We start from the raw sequence: 14,305 nt of genomic DNA on the forward strand, positions 1-14,305 counted from the left end.
AAACCAAATGATATAGAACACAAATCATTACATTATTTCAATTATTTTCAAACTTTAAGTGCACAGAACTTACCTGTCCTGTCTCCAGCCCCCATATGGTACATGTAGTATCTATGCTTGATGTGCCAATCAGATTGGGATCCACTTCATTCCAGTCAAATGAAGTTAATGGGGCACAGAAGTCTGAATTCTTATTCTGGAATGAAAATTGTTTTAAAAAATTAGAAATATTTATCAACCATCACACTCACTATTATATCAGAACATATGTACATACGCACTTTCATAACACTATAGCTGCAAGTAGGTGAAGTTTCTCATAGAATTTTGTTGTTTGAATGTGTCACAACCAAAAACACTGGGACACTTTAGCGTAAACACCAAACAAAAATTACATGATACCTAATGACAATGAAAAGATCAATGTTTTGAAGTAATAACAGCTAGAAACTGAAGTGAAGTGGATTATCACAAGTGATTACATTATGCTTCGTAATTCTCTCTGAGCAAAATATTCTTCTCAGAAACAAATTCAGAATAAATTAAGCTCAGATTTGGACACAAAGTTTTTTGGACATTGGCTATTTTGTTTGCCCATCCATTCGGAATCAATTTCTTTCTCTTAGATAAAAAAAAAAACTGGAGAACTATATCACAACAACTTAATTAAAATATATGTTAAATCTAGAGGATGACAATGGTTACACACTGAAATTTTTAAACAAGTCTGTTTTATTATATGGCTATTAGAATAACATTACAAGCAACAACAGCACAAGCCACTGATTACTTCCACAAAATTAGAAGTACATTTCAACAATGAAGCATTGCAGAGTTTTATTGTTAGCATCATGGAAGAAATAAAAAGGCGAGTGAAGGGAGGTAGTCCCAAAACACCTGGTGAAATATGAGGCCAGTAGAAAAAGAATAGCACTTACAACTATCAACATGGCAGAAACTGGAAAATGAGAATCTAAAAAGCAGCAAATTGTACTGTGGAATTTTTAAGCACTTTTTCATTCATATTTGACTTAACTGATTTGTTAACTTTACAGTTCACATTAGAACTACTGATAAAGCATGTCTACATCTATATCCATATTGTGCAAATCAATGTAAAGTGCATGGTACAAGACACTTCCCATTGTACCACATATTAGGGTTTCTTCTCATTCCATTCAAGATTTAAAGATGGGAAGAAGGAGCACTTAAATGTCTCTGTGTGCACTGTAATTAGACTAATCTTGTCCGTTGATGTGTAGGATGCTGTGGAAGATTTCGAGTAACTCCCAAAATACTGACTCTTGGAATTTTTTATTTCATGGGGTAGTCTGTGTTCAATCTTCAAGTGTTTACAATTTCAGGTTTTTCAGCATTTCTATGTCACTATCCTGTTAGTCAAGCAAACCAGAGATAACTTGTGTTGCCCTTCTTTGTATATTCTCAATGTCACCTGTTAATTTTATTTAGTACAGGTCCCAGGCAAACGAGTAATATTATATGAAGGGCACACAAGTATTTTGTAAGCAATCTGCTGGCTAAATTTTCTAATATCCTGTGTTTCTAACGGATACTGTCATCACAGAATGTTACTTTCTGGCATTTTTTGAAGTATATAATTTTACATTTCTGAACATTAAAACAATCTGCACCTTTGTCAAATATTTTCAAGATCTGCCTGAATATCTGTGGAGGTTTTTTTTTCCAGATAGTATTTCATTTAAGACAACTGCATCAGCTGCAAAATGTCTGAGGTTACTATTGTCTGTCACAATTAAACTTTCACTGCTTGAGTCAGTGAAGATAGAAAACTATGAATCATATGGGTACCCAAGCTGCAGGATTTCCGGTTTTAGTTGTGTAAAGTGTCATAACATACTGTTACAGACTTCTATTGTACATTGGCATAGGGCTGAAACACAAGCATCAGTGTGGATTATAGTTGCAAACAGTCAACATGGATCTGGATAAGGTGAGTAGCCCTTTACTTGTAAAGCTGTTTTATCAAAACAACAGCAATAATGCTGCTGCTCTGCGCAACTAGCAATGCATTACAGGAATACTGAGAGGTCTTCTTCCTGCACTGAAGTTGAAGAACACGATTCGGAAGTTTGAATTAACTGGCTATTTGGGAATTGCTCCTAAGAGGGGCCTATGGCCAATTGCGCCACAAACTGTTGAAGTAGTAACTGTTGCCATGGCTGAGAATGCTGGATGCAAAGTGCAATCCTCAAGAAGTGCTCTGTTACAACAATCAAACATTCCACAGTCCACCACTCGAAAAAAACTGTGAACAATAGTAAAATGGTATCTCTAGTGTGGTTCCATGCTGTTGTGGACGCAGATGGTTGTCACCTCAAGCAACATATGCAGCCCACAAAGTAAATATGGTACGCAATCAACAAATTTTCTCTCATGAGGAAATTAAAATGTGATTGTTTCAACAGTTTATTCATTATTTTTCTTTTGCGTGTCCTTACAAATATTTCCACAAAGTTCCATTGTCCTATGATCACTCTTCTATTCATGGGGACTCTATCAAGTAGCAAAAGTAATTTTAAAAACCCTGTACAACATGAACAACAAGGGTCACAATACAGTTCCCTCAGGCATTTAGAAAGTTACTTCCACATCTGTTGCCAGTTCCCAAACAAAGCTAACATGCAGAGACTTTCAATCCAAGGAACCCTCCAATGCAATCACAAACTGCATGCGATACTAGAAAATCATTTTACTTTTATTAATAAATATTTTACTGGTACTTAGTCAAATGATTTTTGGATGTCAAGAAATACTACAGTCACATGATTGATTTGAGCCATGGATTGCTGGACATCATGTCAGAGATGCACGAGTTTGGTTTTGCAAGACCATCTTTTTCGAAATCCATGCTGGTTGACACGGAGGTCACCTTATTCAAGATGACCTTATCACATTTGGGCTCAGAGCACATCCTAAGACTCTACAGCAGATGGATGTCTGATACTGAACTGTAGTTTTGTTTCTTATAGGTGTTAACTGTGCTTTCTTTCAATCACTGGGCAGTTTCCTGTTAAAGGGGTCTACAGTATATTATGGTTAAAAGGGGGCCTAGCACAGCTGCAAACTCTGTATAGAATCTGATAAAGATTCCGACAGGCCATGGAACCTTGTTCGATTTTAGTGATTATAACTGTTTCTCAATGCCACCAACCCTGATGTCTAAGAGTACATTATTTTTGGTTGTAGTGGTGTGAGAATTAATCTGCAGCAGTAATCCTTGCTCCTTCTCAGCAAAGAAACATTGGAAAACTGAGTTCAGCACTTTTGTTTGTGTAACCTTCACTTTTAGTTTGTGTGTCATCCATGAGTGTCTGAACACTATCAGGGCCAGAACAGGTGTGTACTTCTAACCAAAGCCTCATAAGGCATTGTTGTATTTCTTATTTACTTAGTTCATACCTTATAAGCCAACCACATATATTTCATAGAATTAATATAATGTGTAGAGTTCTGGACAATATAGGGCATATGCAAAGTCAAGCCAGAACATCTGTGTGATGCCACAGCACGTTCATACGAGTATTTTGATAAAAACAGACCTAAAGTCATAAAGTGCCTGTTTGAGCATAAAAAAAAAGAAAATGGAGAAAGTACATTAGCTCCTCCATTACTGAAGATGTGTATAGTCCTAACTTGCTGCAATGAGTATATGGGAAAAGAATCAATAACTCTGAACTGAGTTACTTGTCTTGATGCATGCAGAATAATTGCCTTTCTATTTTACTGAGATAATGGATATCATGTTTCTGGTATATCCTAAAGCTATAAACAATGAAGAAAATGTGACTTGTCAGGTGATGTTCCTGCCTACCATGAGAATGCATTGCAGGCCAAAATCAATACATAATGTCTCATAACTACTTACATGATGTACAATAACTGAAAGATTAGAATTCAATGTATCGTTGGTTAGGGCATTAGGGTACAAGCCTTACTTAGGAAAAGACAAGGATGGGGAAGGAAATTGGTATTATATTTAGAAATTAACCATCCTTGTTTTCGCCTTAATTGACTTCAGGAAATCACTACAGACTTAAATCTGTATGTTTTTTTGTTTTACTGTTTTGCTTTCCTGATGTATTTCTAACTGCATAAGTTTTGTATTTTAAAACAGAACATAGGTATGGGATTTGTTATTAGTTTTTGTGAAACACGTGTACCGCCTTAGAACGGGCAATGTCCAAACTAAGCTTTGAGAAACACACACATAAAAAAAGTTTTGAATTACCTCGGCACCACGAGTTCTGGTACCTGTACAGAAAACTGGAGTAGATATCAACAACAACATCATTTCTGCCCTTTGTATTGCTCATGAAAACCAAACATTGCATGTTGTACCAAAATACAGCAAGACCTTCAGAGGTGGTGGTCCACATTGCTGTACACACCAGTATCTCCAATACCCAGTAGCACATCCTCTTGCATTGCTGCATGCCTGTATTTGTCATGGCATACTACCCACAATTTCATCAAGGCACTGTTGGTCCAGATTATCCCACTCCTCAATGGCGATTCGGCGTAGGTTCCTCAGAGTGGTTGATGGGTCACATTGTCCATTGTTCAATCTATCCCAGGCATTTTAGACAGGGTTCATGTCTGAAGAACATGCTGGCCACTCTAGTCGAGCAATGTCGTTATCCTGAAGGAAGTAATTCACAAGATGAGCACGATGAGGGTGTGAATTGTCATCCATGAAGACAAATGCCTCGCCAATATGCTGCCGATATGGTTGCACTATTGGTCGGAGGATGGCATTAATGTACCGTACAGCCATTACGGTGCCTTCCATGACCACCAGCAGCGTACATCGGCCCCACATAATGCCAACCCAAAACAGCAGGAAATTTCCACCCTGCTCCACTCACTGTACAGTGCCTCCAAACACGTCTACAACGATTGTCTGGTTGAAGGCATATGCGACACTCATTGGTGAAGAGAATGTGATGGCAATCCTGAGGGGTCCATTTGGCATGTTGTTGGGCCCATCTGTACTACACTGCATGGTGTCGTGGTTGCAAAGATGGACTTCGCCATGGATGTTGGGAGTGAAGTCGCACATCATGCAGCCCACTGCACACAATTTGAGTTGTAACACGACGTCCTGTGGCTGCACGAAAAGCATTATTCACCATAGTAGCATTGCTGTCAGGGTTCCTTCAAGCCATAATCCATAGGTAGCAGCCATCCACTGCAGCAGCAGCAGCCCTTGGGCGGCCTGAACGAGGCATGTCATCAAGATTTCCTGTCTCTCTGTATCTCCTACATGTCCGAACATCATCACTTTGGTTCACTCCGAGACGCCTGGACATTTCCCTTATTGAGAGCCCTTACTGGCACAAAGTAACAATGCAGACATGATCAAACCATGGTGGTGACTGTCTAGGCATGGTTGAACTACAGACAACATGAGCTATGTACCTCCTTCCTGGTGGAATGACTGAACTGATCAGCTGTCAGACCCCCTCCGTCTAATAGACGCTGCTCACGCATGGTTGTTTACATCTTTGGGAGGGTTTAGTGACATCTCTGAACAGTCAAATGGATTGTGTCTGTGATACAATATCTACATGTATCTTGAGGAGTTCTGGGAACCGGGGTGATGCAAAACTTTTTTTGATGTGTGTACATGAAGCAGCAGTGCAACTACAGCGAAATCGTGCAGAGAGTGTGTGTGTGTGTGTGTGTGTGTGTGTCCAACAGTGGGTTAGAGGGTGTGTGTGTAATACAAAGTGAACATTAATAAAACTGACAAACTGCGGGGACAAAGTCCTGACTAGAAATGAAGGGAAGAAGGTCCTAAGATCATGTGTCCAGAAATGTATTGTTGCCATGGTAGAGGGCACTCACGAAGTTCCTCTGACCATGTGCTGTGCATTCTTTGTGTGTTGCAGGCTGTACGATTGGCACAGCATTCTGTTAAGTAGCAGAATGGTCCAGTATTTATGTCAGGAACAAGCCAAGATGGTGTTGGGGTATGGCCAAGCAGACGGAAACGATCAAGAGGCAGCATGGCTATACCAAAACACGTACCCTCATAGAAATAAACCACATCACATCACATTTTTGGACGTCTGTGTGATCATGGGTCCTTTCAGATAGACGTCCAAAAAGGGCTTGAAATGTTGTGTGATGTGGTTGGTGTTTGTGAGGGACCTCTTTTGGTATAGCCATGCTGCCTCTCAACCATTTCCATCTGCTTGGCCATACACAAACACCGCCTTAGCTTGCTCCCAAAATGAATACCAGACTATCTGCCTACAGTATGATGCATCAATCACACAGCTTGCAACACATAAGGAACACATGGCATGTGGTCAGTGGAACTTCCATTCCTCAGTGCCTTTTACTGTGGCAACAATGCATTTCTGGACACATGTTCATAGGACCTTTTTTCACTATTTCCAGTTAGGAATCCATCCCTGCAGTTTGTCGGTTTTATTAGCAGTGGGTTAGGGGTGTACACATGTTTGACCAAGAAAGGCAAAACTGTGCTTTAATATGCAAAGTTGTCCACATTTTTCCCATTTGATGCATACAGCTATGGTATCAAAATTCACATGAAATTTCAGGGGAATCACCATTAAAAACCATGAATAATACCTCCAAGAGAAAACACACAAACCTACTGTTCACCACATTAATGATAGGATTGTGTATATAGTGTCTGATGGGCAATGATCAGCATCTGTAAATAAATTGCTTAAGGTCATGGTTTAATCAATCAACTTACATCAGTAATCTCTTTATTAACAACCAGTGTCAGATATGTTAATGCCCACTGTAAATGTGCCAGATTAATTACCTGAGGAGAAGTAATGAAACATTGAGAGTCATGTTAAAACAAAACATGACCTACAAAAGTTGTAGCTCTTGTGAGTATAGCAAACTTATAGTTCTGCCAGAATGCTAATAATTTAAGAGTAAAGGAGACCAGCCACCAAAGAGAGAATGAAGTCCTTCGCTTCTGAACAACAACCACTATATGGCATACCAAAGCCTAAAAATCAAGAAATAGCTTCCTTAGAGCAAGCGAGAACTATTAACTCCACCTCAGCTTAAAGTGGAGTGTGGTCAGCTTTGAAAGAGCATCACTCCAAAGCAAGTCTCCTAAAGTGGGGCCTAGCACATTATAGTATTTGTACGAGCTCTCTTACGCAACACTGAGACGAGGCTTTTGAGCACAACCCAAGAGTGGGCAGGATGCACTCCCGGTAGGAAAAAGACAGAAGACCAGACACAGAAGGGTACTTGATGAGTGACAGCCATCAAAAGGCACACTCAGAGTAGGTGCCCAATGGTGATGTAGATGCTGTGAGCAGTTAAGGCAGAGTGTGCAGACCCAGGATTTTTCTGGTAGGGAGGGCAGTTATGGCCACTAACTTGATATTGAGAAATTAGGAGTTCCTATGTTTACAGCCTGATTTAATGAGACATGTGCCCAATATGCCCTATTTGTAGTTTAGGAGTTATGATTGAGCATAGCTGATGAAATATGCAATTTATTAAAACATTAGTAACAACAACAACAATAATAATAATGATTATTATAATGTACAATACTCAGCAAGGTGTGAATGGATTATGCTCTTCAAGCGGCACAAAATAAGTGTACATACATCATATGCACACATCATTAACTAGCTTTCAGATGCTTTCTTCTAATAATAAAGCCTAATGATTAATTGGCACAGAACATTAAACCAATGCACACAAAAAGAACATGAGCGAAGTATAGATTAAATGTGAGTAGTGGATAGTATATATCTAGGACTATTTTGACATAAGATTCAATTAAGGATTCTAAAAAATCATAATTAATCAACAAATTGTAATTGTATGGACACCAGCTAAAACAGACAGGAAAATTCTACGAGGTGAATATCTCATGTATTTTTATGTATTGATAATTAGTGACTTCTTTTCTCAAGACTATGTGGTGACGGCAAAAATTTTTTAAAAATCTATTGTATAATAAATAAATAGCTTGGATTTAAGTGTTTGGTGTCACTAGAATCAGCACTCCATTGTGAGTATCATGGTACATATTTTTATGTATTTATTTTTTATTATTTTTAAGCAGCCGAAGTGAAGTAAAAGACAATATTTTAGAAAAGGATGAAAAACAGATGGGGGATGTGCTATTGTTTCATGTGCATAGGGAGTATTCCAAACCAAAGGCACTGCTGCCCGAAAGAGAGGAGTTGGCAGACCATGTTCACCTACAGCAGCCTGGCCATACACAAACACCATCTCGGCTTGTTCCCATTGTACAACACGCACGAAAGGATCCATATCAAACAGAGGGTTCAATTGCAACCACATTTAACAGGACTGCAGGACACGCAATCTCACACTCAACAGTGGCACAGTGACTGCTTGGGGTTGATCACTTTGTCCATCGACCTGTACGTTGTGTTCTGTTGACACCCCACCCACACATTGGTTGCGCTGTTTGTAATGCTGCCAACAGCACAGGGACTAGATCAATGAGGAATGGGCTCACGTGTTGTTCTCGGATGACAGCAGATTCACTCCGAGTGGTGATTCTGGATGTATTCTCAAATGGCAAGAGGTGGGAACATGTAATGCACCCACCAACATTGTCAAACATGATTGTTTTGGTGGACCAGGTGTTATTTGTGGGGAGGCATAATATTGGGCATACTGACTACCATATCTTCATACATGGTACGCTCATTGGTTAACATTATAGTGACACCATACTAGTTCCCCATGTGTCTCATTCAAATCTGACTTCAGATTTGCAAAGTGAAGAGCTCTTGCACTGACAGCACAACTCAACTAAAAGATGGGATCCGTTGACAGAACACATCCTGAGGCATTAAGGAATCATCAGTTTGATAATGGAGGAAAGTGTGTGTGTGTGTGTGTGTGTGTGTGTGTGTGTGGGGGGGGGGGCGGGGGGGGGGGGTAAAAAGCGTAGAGGAAGAGCAAGGCTTTACTACAGTAAGTATGTTCAAGATGCACATAGGTTCCACAGGTTATGTAGAAATTAAGATGCTCACACAGGATGGATAACCAAGGAGGGCTGCATCAAACCAGTTTTCACACTGGTGACCAGAACAAAATTTTTCTATAGAATGTAATTTGTAATAAGCATACCAAAAATGCAGTTTGTGAGCAGAATGAATCAATTTTCTGATGAGTGGTGGGGAGTTTATTTCTGAAACATGGAAGTAGGGGCCCCTCTAGTTTTTGATGTCATGAACATGACACGTGTCGCACATTGGACGGCAAGTTGAGGGTGCAGGTATTTACATTTTCATCAAATCAGTCTCATACTTAAGAGATTTTTGTAAGCATAAGTCATCTGGACTTACCATTATTAAATGAAACCAACAGTTACAGAAATTTCAGAGTCACAGGTTTTAGACTTCGTCATTTCAGGGCATACCAACGAAATACTAATGCTTTTAGCTACTGGCACAACCTCAAAATTACAGGTGGATCGTTGCTGTTGGACATGTGTTATTTCTGAGACAGTGTGGGGAACTTAAGTGGGGTGTAGGCTGTGATGAACTTTTGACACTATTATTGAAATAAGTCCTATGCTTCCATGTGAACAGACTTAGTGAAATATTGCATCTGCTCCACCACTGAACATTTACTGTTCTAAAACTGTATTTGGATGAAATAAACTGAACATTGATTGAATTTCATTTCAACTACGGTCATGTACTGTAATTAATGACAACCTGTCACATCCTTTACACAGTATTTCAGCTTGCATGCTGATTAGTTACTGTAACGTGTTACCATGGTGCATGGGGTCAACACAAACACAGAGCTAAAAGAGACTCCATGTGCCACACATTGTTCCAACCACCAACCATTAACTCTGGTAAAGCATCAGGTACATGCACAATGGCCATGAATAAATACAAAATAGTGAAGCCCCATAATGATGCCATTATTTCATGGCATTGACTGTTCACAAATCATTTTAATTTTTAATCTAATATTGGGACACAGGAATCCAACGATGTTTCATTCCAAGCTTAAAACTAGTTAAAAAACAGTTGCTTGACATATAACTCAGCAATTAAACCATGATTTTTCAGACCATACTTTTCTATTTAACCGAGTGACACTAGTTCTGTTTCAGAGTCTTGAGCTGACTAATCAATAAAATTTCAGTTTTAAATTGAGGAAACGGTAATACACATCAGTCTTCATAGAAATGAAGTTAGCATCACTAGGGCCTGTGAATTACTCGACTAGTGTCCATGAACACACTGATGCAGAGAGACTCAACGTTTGACATGTTGGTAGCTTCCACAAATTAAAGATCTTTTACCGAATTAGCTTTAGGATACCGTTTCTGTAAAATCCATTCAATTTCTTGCTGATAAATACTTGTGCACACTTAACAACAAACTGCCCCAGATTTGTAACATCATAATAGATTCAAAAGTTGTCACATCACCGACATTCCTTCTCAGTGTGGATCATTCTTCAGAGAAATATGAATTGTTAATTTATAACTGAGAAATTGTGAAGTAACTTTCTTGAAAATATTTATGAAGCTTTTAAATGAAAGCATTAAAAGAGAATATAAATACACATGCAGAATACTCACATGTTGATATTTACAGTCTGTGCAAAAGCAATCGCAATTAGACAACTGAGCTATGAAAGACCCAGGTTTATTGATGCATTGTAATAAAAGTCACAGAAAAATTAGTAACAGTGATTAATGTGATGGGGTAAAAACTGGTGAATACAGCAACAAATACTGGAAGGTGTTGTCAACACCACACTCACTCTTACATTGTTCAGCACACATTCTAGCCTTGTTTCTGGTTCTCCTGCACGCCAAACACGGAGGTAGTCACCACTTGTCGCAAGCAGGTCTGGAAAAACACCTTTCTGTGGAAAACAAATACATCTTTAGAAAAGAAAAAATTAAATGAAGACAACTTAGTGTAGGGTAGTCCATACTTTTTGAGTTAAAGGTTAATATCTCCACCACCACTTAAACATAATTTGCCTAGTTCATTAAATGGTAGTACAGCATTAACTAGTATAAAAAAATCTATCAGTCATCATTTTAATGGACTAGTTTTATTAATTTAATTAATACCACTGACAATATTGCACAGAATTAATCACCAATGTTTGAAGGATTAAAGGTGCACATTCAGAAGAGGCACGAAAGGAAAACTGAATTACAGACAACACACAATAGGATAACAACAAGGAAATAACACAACTGATACAGTGCCACCAAAGGAATTGAAATTCAATGTAAAGGAGTGTGGCAACAATTATTTAGAAGGTACACTGAAGTGTCCTTGCTCAAGACCACTCAGAAATCCTGCTGGAACTTACAGACAAAACTCTCCTACATGTATCACATTCTGCAGTAAATGCTTCTCTGGAACACCAGGAGACCATCACTCCTGTGGGCCTGCCCTGGCTAATTCAGCATCAGAAAATACTTGCAGAAGATCTGAGTACTAGATCTTCCTTCATGGATTCAATCTGGTGCATGGGTTTGCTTTCCATTGACTTACTTCCATTATTTCTGGTACAAAGCTGGACACTGAGTGGCAGCACCCTTACCTAACTGTGTAGCTACACACATTCTAGTGAACTCAAGTTGAGCACCACAGTACACAGTTACACTACTAGCAATGTCAGATAGCCTTATCTCAGTTATGACCACAAGGTTAAAGAATGATTGCTTGGGTCTGTCTTCAAGCCTCTGCCAATTTAGACTGTTCAGCAAATATTATATGATGACTAGTTAGTAAAAGTTTTGTGAATAACATAGGATTGTCAACATATTCAATATCCCACTTCTCCAAAATGTCTAGTGTAAGACCCTTTTGTCTTTAAAGTTGGGCACCAGTAGATTCAGATAATTACTACAGAAAAGTTCCTGATATAAAAATGAGGAACTATAATTGGACATCTATCAGCTACTCAAAAGTCAGAGAATGATGGTTTTAGAACAGAATTTTTATTAACACTTCCAGGTAATTTAAAACAGTGTGCCACACTGGAAGCATGCCTTTTGTTGCCTATGCTCTTACTGGCTGACCTATTGAGGCATAACTCTTGCCTTATCTTCACTTCTGCTTATCACTCTCCTACTTTCCACACTTCACAGAAGCTCTCATGTATATTTTGCTGGACTAACACTCCTGGAAGAAGGGTACTGCACAGGAAACAGCTTAGCCACAGCCCCTGAGACTGTTTCCAGAAGAAATCTTTTACTCTAGAACATACTGAGAACTACCCTGAAACTTGCTGGAACATTAAAATTGTGTTTCAGAATGGGAGACAAAATCAAGCAGGAAGTTTCAAAATGGTGCACACTATGCTGCAGAGTAAGAGACTCATTCTGGAGCACTTTATGAAATAGTTGTGATACGTGCAACATGCATATGTTTTATTACTTACTGCAGGTGACAGTTTTCTTGTTTTTATTACTGTTCTTCGATGATGCACAAGCTGTAAGTGCTAATGATAAAGAGATAATAAATTTTTAAATGTTGAAAAAGAAGAAAACTGTTACTGCAGCTGTCTGCAGCACTTGCCAGCCACTGAAATGCTAATATCTAGCTTACATTAGTACAAGTGGATGCAAATTACGGAAAGCTTTTGGCAGCTGGGTCACTGCCTGCTAGCTGTCATGGAACAAGCTTTTTTAGCAAGCTGTTGATCTTAGGAAAAGATAGTCCTTCCTGGCTCACAATGTGCTGGTCATAAGATTATGGCTGAAACAGCAACAATGAGTATGGCACAGTGTTAGTGCTAATGCAACATGTGTTCTGAATAAACGTGTAAACTGTTCATGTTTCTGTATCTCTGCCTTCTAAGGACTCCATACACACCACTTACTATTTCGATTTAATATGAGCTCTAAGCACATTGTGATACTTGGGTAAGTGTTGTCTTAAACTGTGGATAGCTGGAATCAATATATATAACAAGTATTGATGAGATATAACAAGTTGTGAACTTCTAAGCACTCCCTCAGGAAGAGAAACTGAAGCAGCAGACGGTAAAAAGGACACCCCCACACACAAGACAGCCACGTTGCATGTCAGTTTGGCTTGCTAAAACAACATAATGTAGCACAAAAGGTGCTTTTAATACTTCATGAATTTTATATTTGTGTCTCATTTTTGCTACATTAGTAAAAAAGAGAGAGAGAGAGAGAGAGAGAGAGAGAGAGAGAGAGAGAGAGAGAGAGAGGAGAGGTTAAGTAGTACAACATGGTTTTTCTTCAAAATGCTGGTGAATTGTAATGAAATATTCCACAGTCAAAAGTAGATTTAAACAAACAGGGCCTTATGAAATAGTTGGCAACTGACAGTTCATTTAATCTTGGGTATTCATTTGACATGATGAAGACAATTTAAACAAAAAAATGCCTAATGAGAAATAATACATAACAAAGTATAAAACACAAATCACAATGAACCAAATAACATTTGAAAAAAATTAGCTCTACCATCTGAGTTACCCAAGCACGACTTGCACCCCATCCTCATGGCTTTACTTCTACCAGTACCTCATCTCCTACCTTCCTAATGCAAAGGTCCCGAGTTCGAGTCTCGGTCCAGCGCACAGTTTTAATCTACCAGGAAGTGTCACATCAACGCACACTCCGCTGCAGAGTGAAAATCTCATTCTGGAATAATAATAATAATAATAATAAGCCAAAGTTTACTAATGAGCTAAGATGTATGCTATACATACTACAGTCAAATGGCACACTGAAAATTACTCTGCCACTGGAGGTCTTCTCCAGAGTCACTGTGGATGTCCAATTCGTCCTCCTTTGAAACCAAAATTACACATTTTATAACATGGTCCACAGTTTTAATTCCACCACACTCACAGAAAGGACCACTTGCAAGATCCCATTTTGTAACCAAGATTTGTAGCAACCCATTCCCGTATCTATTCTATTTAAGCTCCTCCAGAATCTTGGAAGGTCAAAACCATGAACGTTTATGGCCACGTCAGCAATAAGGAATCCATTGTGCAGGATGTTACTTTACCAGTGCTCCTGCCAGTTCCTTTTCTCCTCAGAAATTTCTAAACTTGGGTGGTTTTAGAGTGAGTCCGATCCTTTGTGTGTAAATGAGAATGAATAGGGAGATCGCACTGGTTTCATATCTCCTTCCACTCCTTTTTCATTGCAGATTTGTGTCTGATGTTTGGTGGTTGGATATTGGCACAACCCACAGGTTGTGGGGTGGGGGGTGGGTGGGGGGGTCAGTAT

At 39.0% G+C, this 14,305-nt stretch overlaps 1 protein-coding gene across 4 annotated transcripts in view; it reads right to left on the reverse strand.

The window, feature by feature from the left end:
• Positions 1–14,305, reverse strand: part of LOC126183433 (DDB1- and CUL4-associated factor 7) — a 131,324-nt gene that overhangs the window by 38,506 nt on the left and 78,513 nt on the right. For 2 of the 4 annotated variants that reach the window (XM_049925416.1, XM_049925414.1), the window contains exons 4-5: positions 10,828–10,932; positions 74–196 (exon numbers count right to left, since the gene is read on the reverse strand). In XM_049925416.1, the coding sequence (XP_049781373.1) occupies positions 74–196; positions 10,828–10,932 (228 nt within the window). Of the gene's footprint in view, positions 1–73; positions 197–10,827; positions 10,933–11,394; positions 12,517–14,305 lie in introns of those variants that run through there. The other 2 variants (XM_049925417.1, XM_049925415.1) reach the window with 2 other exon arrangements.

This window comes from Schistocerca cancellata, chromosome 4 (assembly GCF_023864275.1).
Source record: "Schistocerca cancellata isolate TAMUIC-IGC-003103 chromosome 4, iqSchCanc2.1, whole genome shotgun sequence".
In the NCBI taxonomy this organism is placed as follows: Eukaryota; Metazoa; Arthropoda; class Insecta; order Orthoptera; family Acrididae; genus Schistocerca; species Schistocerca cancellata.